The following is a 22,556-nucleotide window of genomic DNA, read 5'->3' as shown; positions in this document are numbered from 1 at the left end:
AACTATTCCTGACGAGGAATTGTTCAATGCGGATGTCGTAGATTGCTCAGATATTGATGAGCATGGGCGGTACTATGGAGGCTTTGTATTTGTACCCTCTGTCGCGAAGCATATCTGTGCGACGGGAAGGACTACTTGTGCAGCTGATGCTGCACATTGCGATGGCGTCGGTTCTCAGTCATACGGAACTACATTTGAAGTGGTTGCGTATGACTGTAACAACTACCTTTTTCCGTTAGTGTTTGGTCATTTTGTCGGTCCAGAGTGTCTCGAAACGTGGCGGAGTCTTTTTCAAGCATGTGCAGCTATCGATGGATTCGATGTACCTTCTCGAACTACTGTCGTTGACCAAGAAAAGTCTATTGATAGGGCATATAGGGAATGTTTTCAGCATGCTCGTATCTTTCTGGATCGGATACATGTCAAGAAAAATCTTGGGGCTAAGCTACGTGGGGCAGAGAAAGCTGTCGGACTGCATTTGTATGAAAAGGCGGTATATGCGCCGACAATTCAAATGGTTAACGACATACGCTCAGAATATAGCGTTGATCTGAGACAATAACTCGGCAAATTCGACGATTCTGAACTGTGCTTTGCGTTTTCGAACCTTCACGATCTTATTCGTACATCACAAGGGGCGGAGAGTCAGATGGCTGCCGCATTGCGCAATAACATACGAAGTGTGGAACCTCAAAAAATGATAACAACCGTTTTACTTACTCAAAGAGCCGGTTTTTTGAGACATCAAGCTGACGCACTGTCCTGCAAAAATCCTGTACCTCCGTACATTGAGAAGCACCTTGCATCACTCATACAGCGATCACGAGCCTATCAGCTCTCTGTGGAATTTCTAGACGGATCTCCGCAAATGGAGGCTACAGTACGTAGTCAAGTAGATGGATCTTCAACACGCATCGTCAATTTGAGTGGTGAATCCCAAGTCCCACCAGATTGTTGTGCGTATTCTCGACGTAGATCGGGCTTCCCATGCTATCACGGAGTCGCTGTTATTTGTGAAAAGTATGGAAGTGCAAACTTGCACAAGTTTATCGACCGCAAACATCTAACAGTGTCAAGGAGAGCACAGTACGAGAATGTGTTTTTTGCTCTTCCTCACCAGAGCGATGTGGATGATGTCATATTAGCCGCAAAGAGAATGGTTGTGTCTGGTAACAATCTACAGGTTCCCAAGGCCATTCCGCCACCTCGTGGAAGACCCGTCAAGAATGCAGGAAAACGCCGAAAAGGGTGGTACGAGCGTGGGCCTAATGCCCCTAAGCGTCGATCTTATCAGTGCTCTTTATGTCATCTCGAAGGGCACGTAGCTCGAGACTGCAGTTTAAGACAACTTTTTGATGATTTGCCGCAGTGAATGTAGCTTTATTACACACTCAATCGCCCTCCTATATCACAAGAATGACATATCGCCCCCTACATAATCACATTTCTCTAAATCGCCCCCTGTTTTTCCAAAAATGTCACTTTCGCCCCCCTAAAACAGCACCATGTGCAAATGTCGCTTATCGTATCATTTTATCGCCCTACCTAATCTTAACCATTTGAGGATTCGCCCTACTGCTGGATCGTATTTTTCGCAGTCGCCTTCCCAACACTGGAGAAACCATAGAATCGCCCCCCTGTATGTTAAGAAAAACACCCTGTCGCCCCCCCGATGCCAACATTTAGCCTTAGAAAGAGGGTTTGGCGGGTTTTGCGGGATTAGTGAGATTAGGGGGATATGCCATTTTGGGGTTTTCATACCTTTTTACCTGCTGCGGAATAAGGCCGGCGGATTTGTCTATTTATGCGAGCGGAATTTTTTCCATTCATCGTCCATCATCCCTCCCCATCTCCTCCATCTCTCTCTATGCCCCCCATGTCCCTCCCTGCATGTCCTTCATCCCTGTTCTGCCATGCTCCCCGTCCCTGTTACTCTCGCCCCCGCCGTTCGCTGCCACCCCGCTCGCCGTTTGCTGCCTCCGCCGCCGTTGGACGCCACCGACGCCGCCGTTGAACCCCCGCGCCGCTGCCGCCGTTTGACCCCAGCGCTGCCGCCGCCGTTTGACCCCCGCGCCACCGCCGCCGGTTGACCCCAGCGCCGCCGCCGCCGTTGGACGTCTGTTTTTCAGGTTGTGTGATAAAGTATCCTGGAGGAAATCGAGAGGTAAGTATGAGTGGGTGTGTAGCACCAGCCGATGCAAGGTTGGTAGACCAGATTATCCTCCCATCTGACTATTGCGGAGACAGTCAAGTCGGCACGGATTCCAGGGGTGAAGTGTATGGATGTCAGGTGGAGCGATACGGGGCGAGAGTAACAGTTTTCACGCAATCTGCTGAGAAGAACACGAAGCTAGTTCGATTAGGAGGCGAGTTCGAACCGGAGATCCAGGGGCCAGGGGACATTGAAGTACGCAGGGACAGAAGGGATGGGCGTATGGGGGCATATTTTCGGATGTGCATTGGAAGTGTAACATCCAAAGTGACTGGAGAAAGACCGAGCGTGACGACAGCCACCTGCGCAACTTTCTGTGTGAGGAAGAGGTTTGTGATTGTCGGATACGAAGACGGGACGTTAAGGCTGTGGAGTACATCGGAGAGGAAAGTACTGAGAATTTTCTGCGGTCATAGGTCGGGAGTGAGTTGCATTGCGATGAGTTGTGACGGACGACGTGTGGTATCTAGATCCGTGGACAGGAACGTGCGGGTGTGGAACGTGGAGACTGGAGCACAAGTCGGGGAGGCATTAGTTGGATACACGTGTGGTGTGATAAGCGTTGCGATTAGTGGGGACGGAAGACGTGTGGTATCTGGATCGTTGGAAAAGAGCGTGCGAGTTTTGGACGTGGAGACGGGAGCACAAGTCGGGGGCCCGTTGGTTGGACACACGCATCTCGTAGCTACCGTTGCGATTAGTGGGGACGGAAGACGTGTGGTATCTGGATCGTGGGACAAGACCGTGCGGGTTTGAGACGTGGAGACGGGAGCACAAGTCGGGGAGGCGTTAGTTGGACACACGGATTGGGTGCATAGCGTTGCGATGAGTGGGGACGGAAGACGTGTGGTATCTGGATCGGAGGGCGGGAGCGTGCGGGTGTGGGACGTGGAGAGAGGGATCACACTTCATACCGGGAGGAAAGAGGATTTGGAAGAAATTGTGGCTCGGTTTCTGAACATGGCAGACTTGGGTACTGCTTCTCGCGCAGGACGAAGATCAGAAATATTTTCAAGGGACGGAGGAATTGTGCAAAGGCGACAGGATGGGTCTGGAGCTTCGTTGATGGAGGTGGATGGGGGCACTTGTGAGGTAATCCGCCAGGTACAGGTCTACTTTGGTGCGGCAGAGGCGCGGGGGATGCGCAGTTGAAGCGCTTGCGAGACCGTGGAGGTGGAGAAGGAGGCGCAGTGGCGGAGACGGAAAGTCATGACGCGGAGCGGAGTGACGTGTGCCGGTGAAAGAGGGAGGGAGGGACTCCCTCCATATTGCCGTGATTCGATCTTCGAATTTCGAAGTCCGACTCGAGATTCAGGTTTGGATCAGACTGGACCACCGGCAGTGCCGGTCCGGCACAGGACCATCTCACTGGGGCTGCCTTTCGGACATATGGGATCTAGTGAAATTCCGCTGGGTCCGGTATCCGTATATCATGAATATCCGTGCCGCAGAGACTCAGAGCGCTTAACACCTTGCATGCATCTTTTCAAGCATGCCATGAAGAAGCTTCGAGGCTAATGGACAAGGAGACACTGCATGGAGATGGGCTACAGGGACCGTAGGAAGGCATGGGGGATCTCGATTCCGATGGTTGATCGCGATTATCGGTGGGTCGCCTGAAGAAGGCCGAAGTGGTGATTTTTTCATTTTGCAGCATTATCTGGCAGATTTTGGGCGCAATTGCGCCCAAAAACATGATTTAATGAAATCGCGGGTAGATACAGTACTGTTGAGAAAGAACTGAACCCCACGTGTAAACGTGGACGAACGGATCGCGAACCGGAACAGGAGTGCACGTGCGCGCATGTAGGGAACCGAAAGGGCGGGTAATCCAGTTTTCCGAAGGGAAAAAGGGGTGCAGCTGGTGTCGCGCGTAGCGCCAACGGCAAGGAGGACGGCAATGGACGGTAGGAGTTGGGGGGGGGGGACAGCGCCGGCTGGTCGGGAGCTGCTGGGTCGAAAGGAAGGGGGGAGGGGAGGAAAGATCAGAGGCAGCTGAGGCCTCCCGGGGAGTAGTACTTAATCGCCTACCCTCAGAGATAGAGAGGGGAGGCAGCGAACTAGCAAAGAGTAAAGACAGCGGGCGGATTCCCGACTTTACGACTCGCTCGGTGCCTCGCGGTTGGATTACGGCAACATTACAAGCTTGTAAGTGATCGTGGCACTTGCGATCAGACTGCCGGTGAGCGGCAGGGGCAAGGAACAAGGGGTGTAACTCGTGATGGACGGCTCGGATCAGACAGATAAGGAGGACCGTCGCGTAGCGAAGGGCTTAGGACGAAACCCTGAAGGCCTGCCTTCCTCAAGCCCGGTGACTGGGGTCAATAGGGCGCCGATCACCCCGCCGACACACACTACACCAAGGTCTCTGGTGTCGGAAATGACCCGACAAGATGAGACTGGATCTGCTAGGACCGGAGGAGCAGTTCGTGGTGCTTCTGGCACAGATATGCAGATTCTACATGCAGTTTCCAGCATGAAAGAAGTTATGGAAATGATGATGGAAGCCATCGACCGAAACACAAAGACGATCATAATGATGGGACAGACGGTCTCAAACGTGACCAGCGCGATTGCAACCGCGGATTTCCGGCCGCAAGATGCAGTTACGACTACTGGCAACCAGCAGAAGACGGCAGAAACCGGAGAAGGTCTATCTGTTGCAGAGAATGATTTTGAGGCAAAGGTTAGCGAGGGACTCAGATGTGGCCATCAGGCGCCAACCGGTACGAGGGATGAACAATATGGCAGACACTTCTCTGACTTTTACCTCCCTCAGACAGTTTACAAAATTTACAGTAAGTCGATGGACCCCGTCAAAATCTCAAAGCCGGGAGACCCGCATTTTTTCGCTGCCCGGAGGGCATGGAGACGCATTTGTCAGGACTTCCCCGTGCGACCTGGTTGCCATCGTCGTCTTCTGGCTTGTGCATTTTCGGGAACGGCGTTGGCTATTTTCGAGGAGATCGCGTCCGCGCACCTTGATGCCGACGCAGATGAGCTCTGGGTCCTGTTGAAGGATTGGCGTTGCAATGGAAGCCATCAGAGAAGTCTACGGGTGGCATTTGATATGATGGAGTGGGACGAAGGCACTGAGTCCATCAGTCAATTTGCGCACCGCTTGCGCGCTGCTGCCGTGGCACTTCCGGAAAGGGTCTCAGAAGAGAGAATTCTGGATCGATTCACGCAATCTCTGAGCGGAAGGCTCCGCGATCATGCCCTGGCGGTGCAGGGGACGTTCGACGAGGTAGTTAGCAGGGTGTCTATGATGGGCAAAAATAAGCCCAGCTTCAACTGCGAGTCGAAAGCCCGACCGGAGCGCGTGCGTGCCATAGACAGCAGCAGCAGTCGCGAGAAGCAAGTCATCTCGACCGTTCCAGATGCGGTCGCGACGCCCCCCTCTACACTTGCCGAAGACCGCTTTCTTTCGGCCACGTGCTACTACTGTGGCCTGAAGGGCCACCTCGCACGCTCGTGTGAAAAAAGCGCCGCGACAGGGCGGAAAGGGGCCTCGGTTCGACGGGGGAAGGTGCGGGGGAAGGAAACGCGACCGGCGCCCCTCCCAGCAAGCGCAATTAGTGGCCGGTCGGGTCCCTCGCACAAGGGAGGCGGAGAGGGTGTGTCGTTGCGAAGGAGGCAGTAGGAGCCTCGACGACGACGTTGTCGTCCAACTGTGCGCAGGGTCGGACAAGGTGTGGGTCCCCCTGGACACGGGGGCGCGATCGATATGGGTCGATCGGTCGTGGTTCGAACGAGTGGGAGGAAAGTGGGTCCCAGATGGGGACACCGCTACAGCTGCGGACGGCCACAAAATTGCCGTCTGCGGCAGAGGGGAGCTCGCTTTTGAGCTCTGGGGCACAAGGTTCGCAGAGCCAGTGAGGGTCGCAGAGCACCTCCCGAGTAAGGTCCTTGTCGGGAGCCGGTTTTGGCGTCGGCACGGCTTGGTCCTCAACTTACGGACACTTCGCGGAAAGCTGTGGGTCGACGGGAGACGCATTCGAGGAAAGGTCACGAGAAGTCTGATCAACAATGCCGCTCTGGAACTGATGGCGGCAATCACCGACGCCGATGTCGACATCGGCGGTGGATTTGTACAAATCCATGTCATCCGGAGCGTGGAGTACAGGAGGAACTACGAAAACTTCTGTGGAACCGCCGCGCTGTCTTCAAGGGGCTCGGGGGAATCGGGGGTGTGCAGCATAGGATTCAGCTAGTCGAGGGCGCCACGCCAGTGTGCTGTCCGGTGAGAAGACGATCTCCTCGCGAGGAGGAGGTCGAACGCGCCGAAATGGAGAAATTGCTGAGGATGGGGGTGGTCGAGCCGGCATCATCCCCGTGGGCCGCGTGCAACGTTTTTGTCAGAAAGAAAGACGGGACGTTGCGCGTGACCTCTGATTTCCGCGCACTGAACGCGCTGACGGTCACAGATACGTATCCAATGGAGGACGTAAGGGCTACCCTCGACTGGATGGCGACGAAATGTATCTTCTCTACATTTGATCTGAAAGACGGATTCTTTCAGGTCGAGCTTGAAGAGGCATCGCGAGATTTTACCGCGATCCGGACTGTCGTAGGGCTGCCCCGCTACATTCGCCTACCGCAAGGAATGAAAAACTCTCCGGCCGTTTTCCAACGTATCGTCAACTTCATCTTGGGAAACAGAAAGGGGTTGGATGTGTGGGCGTTTATGGATGACGTCAGCCTGGGAACTGCTACTGTGGAGGAGCACCTCCGTTCTGTAGACACGGCATTAGAGACATTTTACAATGCCGGTGCTCGGCTGAAACTGGCCAAGTGCCAATTTGGGGTGCGTGAGGCGGAGATCCTGGGACACAGGATTGACAGCAAGGGCATCAGGCCCTCGGACGCCCACGTTGCGGCGATACGACAGCTCGTCGAGCCTGGAGGGGGCGAAGAACTCATGCGGTTTCTGGGGTTAATGAATTTCTTCGCGGACTTTATTGACCACTTTTCGGAATTGGCCAAACCTCTACACGAGGTCTTGGTAGGGACTGGGTTCAATAAGAAAAAAAGAGAGGCCAGAAGTTGATTATCCCAGACTGGAGTAACCGATGGGGGTGGCAACAGAAGAGAGCGTGGGCTGATCTGAAGGCGGTGTTGAGCAACCCGGAGTCTCTTGTGGCACCGAGGCGTGGTGCGAGCAAGAAGCTCATGACGGACGCGAGTGCGTACGGCGTGGGGGGAGTCTTGCTCCAGCGGGAAGATGACGGAAAGTAGCACCCTGTCTCTTTCACGAGCAGGAAGCTCACCGACGCCGAAAGAAAATTTACTGTGACGGAGAGAGAATGTCTGGCAGTTGTTCACGGACTGCGCAAATGGCGCTTATACCTGCATGAGGAGACTGACGTGGTCGTGGTCACCGACCATTGCTCGCTGAAGTGGTTAATGAGTCTCAAGGACCCGCGGGGGAGGTTGGCGAGGTGGATGGTGAGCATCCAGGATTTCGACTTCACAGTCGTGTATGCCCCAGGAGGGGAGCTCGTTGTCCCTGACACCTTGAGTCGGGACTCCGTCGAGAAGCCACTTTGCGCGCGCTGTTTCAAGGCGCTCGAGGAACCAGTGGCTGAGGAAAGAAAGATCGAGGCCGTCCGCGCAGTGGTGGAGTTATCAGGCCTCGGCGGTGGCCCTTCCGCCGACAAATTTCGCCAAACGCAGCTCGAGGAATTCGGGGACGTTGAGGAGCACGCAAACAAGAGGAGAAGCTCTGGGTACACCAAGGATGAAAGGGGGCTTCTACGTCGCACCAGGGCAGACCGGGAGCTACTTGTGGTACCCAAACGGCTGGTGAACGCCGTGCTGGACGAGGTGCACGGGTCCAAGCTCAGTGGACACTACGGGGTGAGGCGGACTACGGATCGACTCAGCAGGTCGTTTTGGTGGCCTGGTTGGCGGAGTGACGTGGCAGACCGGCTGCAGTGCTGCGTGGCATGCACTGCAGCAAAGGCTCACCGTCCCGCGAAGCACGCCAGGATGATGGTCTATCACCCCCGAAGGAAGTTTCAACAAGTCGCAGTTGACGTTCAGTCGGTCACGCCGAGGACTGCATCCGGAAGTATCAAGATTTTGGTGATCGTTGACACCTTTACGCGCTTTGCCCGTGCCATCCCGATTCCAGACGAGCGTGCCGACACCGTCGCCAAGCTGATACTAGATGAATGGGTGTCCATCTTCGGTCCAATGGAGAGACTTTTGTCGGATCGTGGACCGAATTTTATCGGAACCGTGGTCAAGGCGATGGCGGAGCAATTCGGAGTGAGTCGCATCAAGACTTCACCCCTGCACCCACAGGCGAACGGCTGTGTCGAGAGGTGGAACAGGACCTTGATGCGAGACATTGCATGCTTCATGAGCACTGGAAGCCAGGACTGGGATGAACACGTTTCCCTCGCATGCTTCCGGTACAATACTGTCGTGAACGAGGCCACTGGCTTGACGCCATATGAAGCAATGTTTGGCATTTCTGCATTTATGTTGTGGGGGGCTGAGGAATCCAGCCGCGTTCGTGGAGAGCCGTATGAGCTCAGCAGTCGCCTCAGAGATTTACACATCCGGCTTCTGTCACGGGGAGTGAGGGCGAGGGAAGTGGCCGCCGACGAATACGACAAGGACGTCAAGGATCTGGGATTTGTCGCCGGAGACCGGGTGCTGGTGTGGTCTCCGGAACTGGCCAGCAAGGAAGGGAACAAAATTGTCCGACCCTGGCTGGGCCCGTGTCGCGTTGATGAAGTGCTTTCCCCTGTGAGCTTCATGCTGAAGTCGGAGTTGGGAGGAAAGATAGCTCGCGTACATCCGAACCGTATGCAAAAGATTTCCGCCGCCGCCGTCCAGACTTGCAATGCCAGGAATGGAGTGTTTCCAGATGGACTACGACTACTCGAGCGCATGAAAGATTCAAAGGAAATCGTAGAACCTTGCACTGGGAAAAGGCACAGGCTGTTCAAGCTTCGCATCGCTGGCCGAAAGTCCCCAAAATGGACCAAGGAAGAAGACATACCTACCGTCATTGTGCGACTGTTCGATCGGAGTATCGCGGATCGTCGGCCGATGTAGACAGGTGCGAAGGAAAAGGGACGGATGTTGAGGAAGAACTGAACCCCACGTGTAAACGTGGACGAACGGATCGCGAACCGGAACAGGAGTGCACGTGCGCGCATGTAGGGAACCGAAAGGGCGGGTAATCCAGTCTTCCGAAGGGAAAAAGGGGTGCAGCTGGTGTCGCGCGTAGCGTCAACGGCAAGGAGGACGGCAATGGACGGTAGGAGTTGGGGGGGGGGAGGGACAGCGCCGGGTGGTCGGGAGCTGCTGGGTCGAAAGGAAGGGGGGAGGGGAGGAAAGATCAGAGACAGCTGAGGCCTCCCGGGGAGTAGTACTTAATCGCCTACCCTCAGAGATAGAGAGGGGAGGCAGCGAACTAGCAAAGAGTAAAGACAGCGGGCGGATTCCCGACTTTACGACTCGCTCGGTGCCTCGCGGTTGGATTACCGCAACAGTGCTGTACCGGGTAGAACACTGAAACTCGGGGTGATGTCACCACCTCCAGAGATCTGTCTGTTTCTTTTTCTTAATACGTCTTCAAACGGCAGGCCGCACGAACCTTTGTCATAAAACGACCATTTCTTCGATCTACCCAAGTGTAATCCTTGAACTGACCGTGACCACTGTCGAAAATTGCGGGTCGCTACAATTACTCTACAGCAGCGACTTGCCGATTTCAAAATGCCAACAATATATCTTACCCTATCTTACTCTCAGACTTTGTCAGACTTTGTTGCTACATCACACCTCCGACTTCACTTCACCTTTTCCAAGTCTACCATTTTCTGGAACCTCCTTTCCCCCGTTCTCGAACTGCAAAAACACAATGGTACACGGATATACAGTCCGGATGAATCGCGTCCGAGCTCAAGTCTGTCAAAATCAGAGCACGAGGACAACCGAGATGACTGTAGACAACTCTACTGAAAGTCATACGACGAAGCAGGTTTTCAAAAATGGACACAACGGAGCCATGACTCGTTTACGGAGTCGACAAATGCAAGCAAGTGGTGCAAAAGTCCGGACAAGTGAGCAACCTGATGCCCATGGTTCTGACACCGAGCTGTCTAGTCATCCTTTTAACAGCAACAATACAGACTATGCGGCAAATTCGGACACCGAGGTGACTGACCAGGCTTCCCGGGGCCGTTGTGGGAGTCAGTGGCCCACTTCGAAAGAAGATGAAGATGATACGACTTTGGGCAATGACGAGATTGGCCAAATCTCCTCCGAGGAAGATGGGGTTCTGGCGACAGGGTTCGAGGATGATGTGGTAGTAATCCATCAGGTGCTGTTATGAAGAGTAATCGAAACAGGTATGCGCTTGGAGAAAATGGCAGTTAGCGCTTAGAGAAGGCAGATATGTTTGGTAGGACACACGCTACGGCGCAAGACATGATTCAGTTCTGGTGCACAGCGAAGTCGTGCTGTTTCTGCATCCTAGCCCAGTCGAACGCGTTGGGACTCGAGGACAAAGAATAAAAGAAGACTTAGAGTACAGTAGGTTGAAGCCAGTAAAGGAGTACTTTTTGCACGGCTCTAGCGATGTCGTGTTGTCAAGATGGAAATCGTGAACGCGGGCGCGACCCACTCTCTCGGGCATACTTGTGCAAGCCAAAATCCCATTTGGCTGGCGACTCCAGCATCGGATCGAGACCAGTTAAATCGCTGATTATCGCATCGACCAGCTCAAGTGCAACCGCTTTCGACAGATGCGTTTTATCCTGACCACCATTCCCAGCAACTCAATTATCGCTTTTCCTTCTGGTCCTCTCTCCGCTTCTTTCCAACATTCTGTCAACCTCCACGAAAATAAAGTCCCCTGCGGTGGCGCCGTCATTGATTTGAAGCGTATTGACGTGCTGTGAACGTATCGAGACGCGCAAATGGTTGTCCAACTTGCCAACGAGCCACGCAGTAGAAACAAAGCGGATGAGGAGGTGGGGAAAAAATCAGAGCTGCGCAGAGGCAGAGGATGCGATTACACGTTGACGCTTATCTTCGGATACGAAGTATCGCAATGTGCCGGTGAGTACAACGGCCTCACTACGGAAACAGTTTACCGGTTCGTAGATATGCCTCCACCTTGCCGAGGCTATAAAAGTCGTTCTCAGGCCTAGACATAGTAGCGGCTTCATCACAGAAGCCCGGAGTTCCTTTCTTCGACCCCAACCTGTCTCCAGTTCGTTGACATGAGTCAAAGTCCACTATTGTAATCGAATCGTCTTCGCGAAACATGATGTTTTCGAGACTGATGTCGTTGTGACAGTATCCGAGCTGGTGGAGATGGCTTACACCACGTCGCACACTATCAACTACTTTCATATTGTCTACTTTTTCTCTTTTTAACCAAGTTCGTTGGTATAAAGTTTCGACGCATCTCTCTAGACACAGACCAACTACGCGATTTTCCTTCACTACGCAGCCCATATATCTCACAACGTTGGGATGCGGGCTCTTTGACAAAGCCTCGAGCACTTGCGCTTCGCACAAGAGACGAGCAGGTATCTTGTCAGGTTCATTGGCGTTGTAGTGAAATAGCGTCGGTATCTTCACATATCCAGTCTCGACAATATGCGATTGACTGACGCTGAGATTGTGGTCATATAACGGGAAGATGTGATGTTGTGGAATGAGGACACTGCTCAACGTCGCGACGTTGCATTCGTCTATTTTCTCCGGTACAAGAACTGATGACTGAGCTTTGTAATAATTCTCACCGTCGTGGAAGGTGACATACGACGCTTGAAACTGATTACATTCGTCTCGAAATTCCACTTTGTCAAGAATTTTCATCTCTGGCACGCCTCTTATGGCAATAGCGTGCGTATTGCAAGGCGGAATGATTCTTGTGCTGGCGATTTCGATTTGTCGTGCCGCGAGCAACGGCAACAACGAACACAACAGTCAAATGGGATGTTCGATCTGCTCTTTGACAAGAACAGAGCATCGATCGGGCGATTGTGGGGAGTGCACAAGGGAGGAAGGGAGGTGCAGCGGGAGGCGTTCTCGGAAAGCGAATCGAGGTGTCAGAGTCGCGATCAGGAGAATAGGTCCTGCGCGGTCATCCGCTCCGAGACGTCTGACCCTGGCCCCGTCTCATTTTTGCCCCTGGTGTTGCGTCCATGACTCAGCTCGCCTGGTATGCCGTGTTGTAGCGCATTTTTATTCGTTTAAATATCATTGGTGCGCCACTGCCAACAGTGGACGAAGCATGATGGAATCGCTACGGGAAATACCTGTCACTGTAAGTCCAGTTATGCTTGTGACCACGTCTTTCCAAAACTTGCACGGACGTTTATAGTTTCGCCTAAAATTTCCGCAAACGTTTTGGCAATGGTTTGCCGATTCTTTTCGGTTTTGTGGAAAAGTGGCTCAGTTGGAAGATATCATTACAGCTAATCGAGCTGTTTACAAATTGCTTACGTATGTTTCTGAGTTTCGCAGAAAAAGTTGCTCAAACTTTCGGCAGCACTTTGGGAACCTTTGAAACTTCAGAAACATTCAGCAACCTTTTCAAAGATGCCGGATCGCATTACAGCTCCGATCGAGGGTGGATGGAAATATTCCATCATTGAGGCCTTGCTTGCAGGATCCAACAAGGTCCACCACCGGGACCAATGGGAGTGCCGTTTGAGGCGAATATCAGAAAAATCAAGAATTTGATGCTTAAAGAACGAAAATTTTCCTCATTTCTCTGAACGAATGCGAAGGAATCGCACCCCAAGAGGTATCACGCTCCTGGTGCTGGGTGTGAAACTTCAAACTTCGGAATGCCTTTCCATTGCTGCATGAGCATTTTATAGATGGCATCCTCCCTTCTGTCTGAATCTTCTGAGCAATTCTTAGGACTTAGATATTTTGCGGGGGGGATCAGCGGATCTTCAAAGCAATGGTCATGCGGGATGCTTTCGATTTGCAACCAGTTATGATACTGCCACTTATTTTCGGGAATGTTATTTCTTGCTTCCATCTCATCTGCCGACACCCATTGCTCTCTCTCTTCGGAAAAGACACATGTATTTGTGGCTTTCAATGGACTCAGCCCCGTTGACGAAGTTTCATACGCTATCCGTTGATCGAACCTCGTCTGGACGTCAGGAGGGCTTATAATATGTCCCTCCTTATCAACAGATTGAGAAAGAAACTGCTGCGTGAGATTAATTTCCCGTCGAAGATTGGCTATGAGCTCTTGTTGTTTCTTGTTCTTGTCTTCTATATCCAGCAACGTCATTTCTAGAAATCGTTGGTATGTGCGCCTGGCTTTTCGAGACACAACAGCAGAGCGAATCTTTTTCTCCCTCTGCTTATCTTTGTCACGGTCAGGAAGGAAACGCCACAATGATAATCTCGAAAATTTGTTCTGACTTTCATATTCTGCAAACGCTTGTTCACGGATATGGGCTTCGATCCCTCGCAGATTCATCAAGATCGATTCTTGCGCAGAAAGAGGGCACCTACTCTCTTTGTGATCAGGGGTTGGGGTGATCACATTATCGTGAGGTTCATGCCGGGGCGGGTGTCCTCCCGCTTCTGTTGATCCCATCTGTTCGCTGCGCTTGACAATGAGTTGCTCGGAGTTGACCGACGGAGAGAGCTGTTTTTGAGTCAAACCCATGGACGAGGGCGCTCTCCAAAAGCAGAATGATATCAGAATATGTTCAATTGCTCTGTCGTCCTAACCTGAAAAGTTTCAGGTTTTTTGAGATCGAAGCCCCGACCCCGCCGTACAGAGTTTCAACTCATTGTTAATACGCTTTGCTGGGGGAGAAGACCGGGAAATCGGGGCGAGTATTGCCCAATGCAAAGAGAAAACGACCCCCCTAAATTTAGTTATGCGAAGCGTCTGTCAAAACCGAACATCAGTTTGCCTGTTGTGCATTTGCCCTCTGAGCCCTGTATTTACGTATGTTCTCGAGGGCCAGGATCCGAAGAAGCTCATTGTTCATAAAATCTCGTCGTGGCCGTTAGGACTGCCCCGTTCCCCTCACTCTTCCCTTCCTGTCAACAAATGCCCCATGCGGACCAAGACCAGATACAACCAGAATGATTTGTATGCATCTTGCACTGGAAGTAAAGGTGGCACTGTTTGCGCCCAGATACATACCTCCGTAGTTGGATACTGTAGTCTTAAAGCTGTGGCCTATTACTGTACTATCGTGATACTGTAAGTGGCAATCGTGTGAAAACTGTACATGACTTGTGTCTTCCCTGTGCAGGGCAAAAAAAAGAAGAAAAAATTAGTTGCCATGTAGCATGCTTTTGTTAAAACTTAGTTAAAATTCTTGGAAGAAGACATTAGCTTGTCTGAATAATGACTGTATTAATTAGACCAAGTGCGGCTCACATTCCAGCGACTCAAAGAGAGGCATGGTTATGTTGGGACTCTGAGAGCCCGAGAGAGCCCGTCCCAACACAGCATATCATGAAAACACAAATTGTACTGCTCCTGTCGCAATACTTCTGGGAACACATCGGCGCACATTTAGACCCGTTTGACGGCGAAATGATGAAAGACTGCAGACTGAAGCTGGAAGATGCTCTGAAACGTTCGTCTCACATAAATAAAGCGTAAAACGACTTGGTAAATCTTGCAGATGTCTCAAATATCTCACGTGAGGGGCGTGTCTCTTAGACACTACTACAGTGACCGACCGACAACCGAGTAACCAAATGAAGAAATCCAGTGGAAACGAATGGACAGCACGTGAGATACGAGTGCACTGCACAAGTCGGCTCAATACCCTATTTTCTAGCTTGGTATGGTGTTGAAGATTGAAAAACATACGCGCAGTTGATCTATCGCCGGGGAGGTGCTTTACGTAGCTGGTTAGGGGGCACTAGAATTTCTCAACCTCTTTTTTGTTGCGTACTGAAATTAACTCGATCGAGCAGCGGAGGAAGATACGTGTGCCTCGCCGCCAGATGAGATGAGAAAGGACTGTTGGAGGAGTGGGTGAAGTGTGTGATGATGCACAGTGCACCCCTCGCTTTGCCACAGAAACCACAGATGTGCAGGGAGCGGTATGTCTGTCCAAGATATCTGTACAAGAGCCGCATACACGACAATAATTTAATTTCTAATCCTTGACATGTCTTTCCAGTCGGAGCCCTGCCAACTTAAGCACCCATCGAATCACGCCCATGTCAAAAACCACATTTCCGCGTCTTGCCTTCTCCGGAGCCTCTACCCCTCCCTGCCCCCACTCTTAGTCTTCATGAAGGTATCGTGTTTGTTGCGCAACGATATCAAAATGAAAGGAGGACCACCCCTCCCAAGGCTTTTGCGTTCTAATCGCCGACCCGTCAGTGCTGATGCTTGCGAGGCAGATAAGCGCTATTGCCCCACTTATCTAACGCAAACTAGCCCTTCCTCCGCGCTGTTCACCTCTCGGGTCCTCCCATCTTCATTTTCATCTCATCTGTGAAAAACTCTGTCGAGAAGTACTTAAACTGCCTGAACTTTGGAGAGTCAAACGGCATAATTCCGTTAGACATGAGATGTTCCCGGAGCTCGTAATATTGCACACTGTCTCCATCCTTGGCGAGCGTTCTCTCAAACTGGCTCATCAGTTTCTGTTCGTTCTCTGGGATTTGATGGAACGTGATCGGCTCCTCGCGGCTGTGCCACCGTTGCGAGTACCGCTTGTCACTAAGTGCCTTACTAGGCCAAAACGGTATAAAGTGCCGCTCCCACTTGGACCGGCCTCCCTCGATTATCCGCAGCGGTACTCCGACTCGCCACATACACAAGCCTACTTGCATGTCGCCCGCCCAACACGAGCAGTACTCATGGATACACTCACCGAGGCGCGAGTAAACCTTTTCCATCGCTTTAGCGTTGATCACAATGCCACTACCGCCATGCGCAAACATACCCTTGGGCTTGGACTTGTCCGCCGCCCAGGTTCCATCACGTGCAAACCCGCCGCACCGCGAAATGAAGAATACCTTGCCCGTGTACACCGGCTTTTCGTCCATACCCTGCTGCATAATGTACCTGGCAAAGTTGTCGAGGAAGATGTACGTATCGTCGTCGAGCAGCAAGTACCACTTCTTGCCCGGAAACGTCGTTCGCAGTAGATGCAAGGCAGGAAGGTTCTTATCCTTGTCCCCCCTCCATCCGGTCTTGTCCCACCACTTTTCGGGCATCTCGCGCGGGTGTGTCTCGTTGTCTACACGGAGCATATCATGAGCGTACGCCTTGAGACCGACCACGCCAAGATCTGCGTCGTCACTGTCGGACACGACGAGAATGTTGGGGACATCACGACCCACGCTCCACCATCCTGAACGGCGCAGAGTAGCCAGGCGGTGGGCCGCGACCTCGTGGCCCGTCTTTACGCCAAAGGCGACGTCATTCTTGACCTTGTCCCAGAGCTCGTGCGTATTTCCCGGGGCGGGGTTCTCCTGAACCCACTTTGCGCGTGCGGCGTCGATACGAGACAGCGAGGGGCCAGGGGATTGTTTGCCGTGACCGGTGCGCTGGGACAGAAGAAGGAGAAGGAAGAGGAGAACAGTGGCAGAAAATAAAAGCAGCCTGACTGGGCGGCGTACGGAACCAAAGCGCCGGCGCAGCTTTCGCAGCGGGCGTGCAAGCTGCGCGTAGCAGCGGGCGAGACGTTTAGCTGGGGTGGGCATGTCAACGGAGAAGAAACGGGACAGTGGTTATGCCATGGGGCGGGAGAGGGAACTCGGGCGAGGGGGCGGGGCAGGGGGGTGGGGGGATGGGGGGATGGGGCGGGTAGGGAGGACGCCTGAACAGGTAGGTGTCAGCACGGGAAATGTAAAGGTGTGGGGAGCGGTTCTCGAGCTTTGATTGCGGCTTCAGGGGCCGGACGAAAGCTCATAAAAGCTCATTGAATCCAGTATACAGTGATACTGTGGACGCAATTTGCACACTTCATTTCAATTTGCACCTTTTCTTCAACCCTCACCTCATCAGGAGCCGCTGCATCTCCCACCAGCCCCCTCTTTCGCAACCCCTTCCCGTTTCTCAATCCCCGCAGCCATGCCACCACCCGCCTTCCTCTCCCCCTGCGCCCACACATCTCCACCATCCCGTCCCTACCCCCCTTCTCCTCCGCGCCGCCCACGATCCCTCCACCACATCTCCACGGCCGTCGCCGTCGCCGCCGTTTCTCTCTCCTTGCATCTCCCCCCCGCCGCCGCCTCCCCAACCATCGCCCCTGACGTCTCCATCTCCACCTACACCCCCCGTCCCCCGTACCGCACCCCCCGCCGCCCCCCGCTCTCGCGTCGCGACGCCGAGGCCGCCATGCTCCCGCGTCTCGCCGTCGCCGTCGCCTGCGGCGCCATCATCGGCACAGAGCGTCGCGCCGCCTCTGCAAACGCAGGCATCCGTACGCTCAGCCTCGTCTCCCTCGGATCTGCCATCTTCGCTCTCACCTCACTGCACGGGCTTGGTGGCGATCCCACCCGGATGGCCGCCGCCATTTCCACAGGCATTGGCTTCCTGGGCTCCGGCGCTATCAATGGCGATATCTCCGGGAGTCAACGCCAACTTGTCACCGCGGCAAGCATCTGGATTGCTGCCGCCCTCGGCGTTGCCGCAGCGAGCGGTTTGTTCAGCATGGCCCTATTGGGCGCTATCGTCACCGTCTGGATTCTACGGTGGCAGTTGCTGCATAGGTACGCACGCTTTTTTTTAGTCAGCCGGTTTCAGCGCGTGCGCTCGCTGTGGGATGCACGGAAGAAGGAGGCAGAGCATCAAAATGAGGCAGCCGATGAGGTGTCTTAGGATGGCAAGTATGACCAGCGCAAGTCCCGCAACAGCTGACCAGCATCGTAGCTGCCGGGGCATGCGCGTTTTTAGAGATGACTGCTGCAGCTCGCCCCTTCTCTTGGACTACGTTTGTCATTTGTATGCGCGACATTACGTATCAATCAATGATTGCAAGCCCATGAACTACCAGAAACAGAGCGAGACAAGTTTGGGTTTGCACGCAGATCTACCCGTCAAAGCACCTGTGCTCGCAGGATGTCTACGCTTATTCCCGGAAAATTAGAAAATGTATTTTTGGACGGTTTCCCCAACAGCCTTGGCCTCGAACTGATGTCTACGTTTTCGGTTTGCTGACTTTCTCACCTACGGCAACTGTGCGATTTGATCGTTCGTTGCCTGACGCGATTGATTTCGACTTCATCGACGACAGGAATCTTGCTTTGCACAACTGCGAGTTCTGAAGAAGAGATGGCTTTAGTCGTCACTTGCACAGGTTTTGCACGGGACGCATTGGATATGCTTTCACGCGGGTTTCCAGCACCAGGAAGGCAGTTTAGTGCAACGCAGGCATGCATGGTGCGGTACCAAGGGTATCGTGGAACTCTGACAAGGTGGCGGTTGTGAAAAAAAAGTTTTGAGGTCCGCCAGTCCGGTCTAGGGGCACGTCAGATTCATCAGGCTGACGTTTTTCCTGGAGCTAGTGTAGAGTAAGAGAACCTGCGCACAAATTTTGTTAGTTCTTGAAAACAGGCGTAGCGCGCACTCCGTGCTTCTTTTTCGACTTCACGTCCCGTCGTTCCCTTGACTCATGTCAGCCGCGCAACGCTACATCCCTCTTTTCAAGACAATTCTCTGTCGAACGCTCCCATGACTGGCTTTGTGCCGATCGTCTCATAAAGGCAAGACGCAGACATGTCTGACGAAATCACACTGTGCGATACGCGCACGGAGAAACACTGTTGCGTGGGCCGTGCACCCGGCAGACGAGCATGATTGCTTTTGTCCACGGTTCAGTCGCTGGGCTCGTTCACCTCGTTGGTATCGCACTGGCATGGAAGGCTAGAATGACGTAAGAGACAGTTGCGTTGCACGCCATATGCTCAGACGGACGCGAGCGGGCAGCGTTGCAGTGCCATCCTTTTGAACTGGATCGGTAGGGCTGAAAACCCTGACGTTTGGCCCGAGGAGGTCTTGTTGCTATCTGCTGTTGGCAGCAATGTCAGTTTCGCGCAAAGGTTAAAAGAGAAATATTTCGGAGGTGGTTGGCTTGCCACCCCGCGAAAGAGAGGACGCTGGCTGCTCGAAAATTATGCGCATCACACACAGATACAACCACTTAAGAGCGAGTGTTTTGAGGACGGTTAGGTTAATCTGTCGCTCTTCTACGTACGTCTCAGACTCTATCTTATATGTCCCTCGACTTCCGGCGATTGCAATCCTTTCATGCCACTCCAAATCCTCTACAAAATCACACTGTACCGCTACTTGCCGATTGCTGGCTGCACCATGCCTCCCTTTGGCACCTCCACCGCTGTCTCAGAGAAAGCCACTGGCGAGGTATGCGCCCCCTTGCAGGCAGGCACCGTCGACATTGCATCCCCTTCTATGTATGTGATCTCCGAATCGGTGGGATACCCCAGAAGAAAATCCATCGACCGCGCAATCTCGGACTCCTCGTCGCCATGGTTGGAGGCCTCATTTTGGGTTAGCGTGCCATCACACTCCCAACCATAGAGTCGCAGCATAGGTGGAATGAACTGGTCCTCTACTTGGATATCATCTATCGAATGGCGAGTGTTGAAGACACAGCGCTTCTCATCATCCTCAGCCAGCCTAATCTCGTAGTTCCTGATTCTGCGCCGGAGCTCTACGGTTTCAGCCGTCTGCGCCAATTTGTCGTTACATGATTGTAGTCTGCCCTCCTCTCTCTGAAGGATCTCGGCCTCCAACAAGCGAGTGTAGATGATGTTTGTTGCTCGGCAGATCATAGCACTTTTCTTGTTGCTCTCTTGGCGCTTGGTGAGCGGCTTGCCAATAATGCGGGTGAGCTTGAGGGCTTTTTTCGCGGTGTACTCGTTGCAGGCTTGGCCCTTGGCTCGAATCCTGAGGGGTTCCAGTATGGGGTGCGGAGGGGTCGATCGACTGCGAGAGCCGGAGCGTGGGCGGGGAGTTGCAGATGAGGAAGTGGAAGCCGTTGGGGAAGGGCGGTTCGAAGAAGTAGATGGGGTTCGAGAGTCCATTTTGGAGAGAAGATGTGGAGATTTGGATAGAGCAGAGGATGGCAGGAGAAGAAGAAGATAAACGCGTTGACAAGAGCGAGTTTCTTTTGTGACTGAAGGGGGTGAGACTTTATACGAGTTGACATGCCCCTGTTGACATAGTTTTCTACCTTCCTATTGGAGCGTTGACAGTTTTGGAAGTGGGTAGTAGGAGGAGGAACGGCGTGTATACTAGACTGCTCGACCAATCAGAATTTTGACAACTCTATTGACGAAGCGTGTCGAACTCGCCGAAACGCTGATGTAAAAATGTATCGGCGTGTGATTGGCTAAACGGAGAGCTGCAGAGGGCGTGTATTTTTGTGTTGACAGCCTGAAATGGCGATTTTGAGGGGTTATACACAATACGCTGTCCATGCCCTTTGTGCATGTACTTTTAGTCTTCTGCGACAGTGCAAGGTGCCGCTTCTCAGCCGCACAATCTTCAAATCAAGTGGTGTCAACCCTTGTGTACAACCTGGCCGGTTGTCAACTCTACCTTCATTGCTGTTAGGCCTTCTATGAGGTCTCAGGGAAGATTTTCTTTTTATTCTTCTATTTTTTAAATGAATCCGAAATGAATACCCCTGCGCTTCGTCAACAGCATGTTAGTACCTTCTGCCTGTTTTTTCGCAACCGTGCGATTCCATGCTACATTACAAGCTTGCGGTGGTTCTGTCCACATGCCTTCTGAACCTTGACTCGACGTGTAAATCCATCGCCGACCTGCCTCATTGGCTGTTAAACACCATTGTCGAACCATGTACGCTGAAATTTTCTACGCAAACGGTCCTCTATACGCCCCATTCAAGTTCAGACCCCCTTCCGACGGCATTCATCTCAACTTCGAACTTGAAATGGTGCCCCCAGTCCCCCCTTCCGTGAACCGCCTACATACAGTATGAGTGGCCGCCTTTCACTTAACCACCCTCAAATGACTTCAAATGAATGACTGCCCCTCGCCCATCCCCCTTCCAAAGGAGCGCCTGCCTATCTCCCGACGCTCCCAAACGATGCATGACCCGTTCCAACTGTCCCCACGCCCCTCGCCCCTCTCGCTCTCGCTCTCGCTCTCGCTAATAGCAAGAACCCATCATATCCAATAAACTCTTGCTCTCCCTCTCGTTCTCCCGCTCTCTCACCCTCTCGCTCTCGCTCTCTCTCACCCTTTCGCTCTCGCTCTCGCTCTCGCTCTCGCCCTCGCTCTCCCTCTCGCTCTCCCTCTCGCTCTCGCTCTCTCTCTTACACACACGCACACGCACACGCACACGCACACGCACACGCACACGCACACACATACACACACACATACACACGCATACATACACATACAAAATATCTCTTGCGTGCCGCCTCCAACTGCCCACACGAGCGTGCTACCACCGACCGTCGTGCCGCACGCAACCCGTCACCAGTCCACCACCGATGTGAATCCGATAAAAAGAAGCGTTTAAACGTTATGGTCCTTTCCCCCTACAAAATCCTCTCCACAACGGAAGCACGATTCTAAAACAACACCGACACGTTATGGACGCTACGCGTTTTGCATATTTCCGAAACTGAAACCCGCGCACAGCTCACCCGTGAACGATACGTATACTCAAGTCAACGCGCGCGCCGCCGGCGACTACCCTCGCACACCTCCAGGCGCATCCTGTCTTCCCACAAAATATTAGGCGCGTCGCGCGACGCCTATGCAACGACGCCGCGTCTCAGGCAGTTTTGAAGTGTCCGCTGTTGACATGATCGCAAGGCGTAAACCGGACGGGAGGCGGTAGGGGGGGGGGGGGGGGGGGGGGCCTTTTGGGCAGGACGAGACGCGTCAAAAGAAGCGAATCAATTTGGTGGGGCATGCGGAGCGCATAAACTGTTCGGTAAACGCGCTTGGCGTTGATGATCATGTTTGTTGCGCGGCGCACTGTACTGTAACATGGCCCTACAGTGCAGTCGTCGCGTTGATGCGTGGCTTGATCGTGCAACGCTTTTACCATGACCACCTGCCATGCATTAGGGCGCGCGTGCAGCCTTGGCGACTGGCGCTCCCGACCGCTTGCGCCACTTGGATCGCACGAGCAGGGCGGCTGAGGTTGGGTTGACGCACGACCAGTCTAAAAATATGGCAGCTCTTTCACACCTCGCGTCGGCTGACAAGCAAATTCTATATTCGTAGGCGTGGGTGAAGCAGTCGAAAGACTGTCTCCCCCACCACGCCGTGCGTCTGTCTAAGTTTCTGCTTCCGGGGTTTTCCGTTTCCTGCTGCGGCCATAGGTTGGGCCGATGGCCC

General features: G+C 53.2%; 4 protein-coding genes; 1 reads left to right on the top strand and 3 right to left on the bottom strand.

The window, feature by feature from the left end:
• Positions 1-10,764: 10,764 nt before the first annotated feature.
• CHC_T00002050001 (hypothetical protein) lies at positions 10,765-12,064 on the bottom strand. XM_005713013.1 is given in 2 exon segments: positions 10,765-11,314; positions 11,315-12,064. The coding sequence occupies 1 exon segment, from the start codon at positions 12,062-12,064 to the stop codon at positions 11,315-11,317; it is 750 nt and encodes a 249-aa protein (XP_005713070.1). The 3' UTR covers positions 10,765-11,314.
• A 16-nt stretch (positions 12,065-12,080) lies between these two features.
• Positions 12,081-13,756, top strand: CHC_T00002049001 (hypothetical protein). Its single transcript, XM_005713012.1, has 5 exons — positions 12,081-12,296; positions 12,482-12,646; positions 13,118-13,364; positions 13,458-13,517; positions 13,689-13,756. The coding sequence occupies exons 1-5, from the start codon at positions 12,081-12,083 to the stop codon at positions 13,754-13,756; spliced, it is 756 nt and encodes a 251-aa protein (XP_005713069.1).
• A 1,896-nt stretch (positions 13,757-15,652) lies between these two features.
• Positions 15,653-16,909, bottom strand: CHC_T00002048001 (hypothetical protein). The gene has a single exon (XM_005713011.1). It carries the CDS (start codon positions 16,907-16,909, stop codon positions 15,653-15,655), a length of 1,257 nt encoding a protein of 418 aa, XP_005713068.1.
• Positions 16,910-18,373: 1,464 nt separating this feature from the next.
• CHC_T00002047001 (hypothetical protein) lies at positions 18,374-18,589 on the bottom strand. Its single transcript, XM_005713010.1, has one exon. The coding sequence runs from the start codon at positions 18,587-18,589 to the stop codon at positions 18,374-18,376; it is 216 nt and encodes a 71-aa protein (XP_005713067.1).
• Positions 18,590-22,556: the final 3,967 nt, after the last annotated feature.

Source organism: Chondrus crispus, genomic scaffold (assembly GCF_000350225.1).
Source record: "Chondrus crispus Stackhouse genomic scaffold, scaffold_122, whole genome shotgun sequence".
Lineage (NCBI taxonomy): Eukaryota > Rhodophyta > Florideophyceae > Gigartinales > Gigartinaceae > Chondrus > Chondrus crispus.
This window is presented reverse-complemented; position numbering and strand designations above follow the sequence as displayed.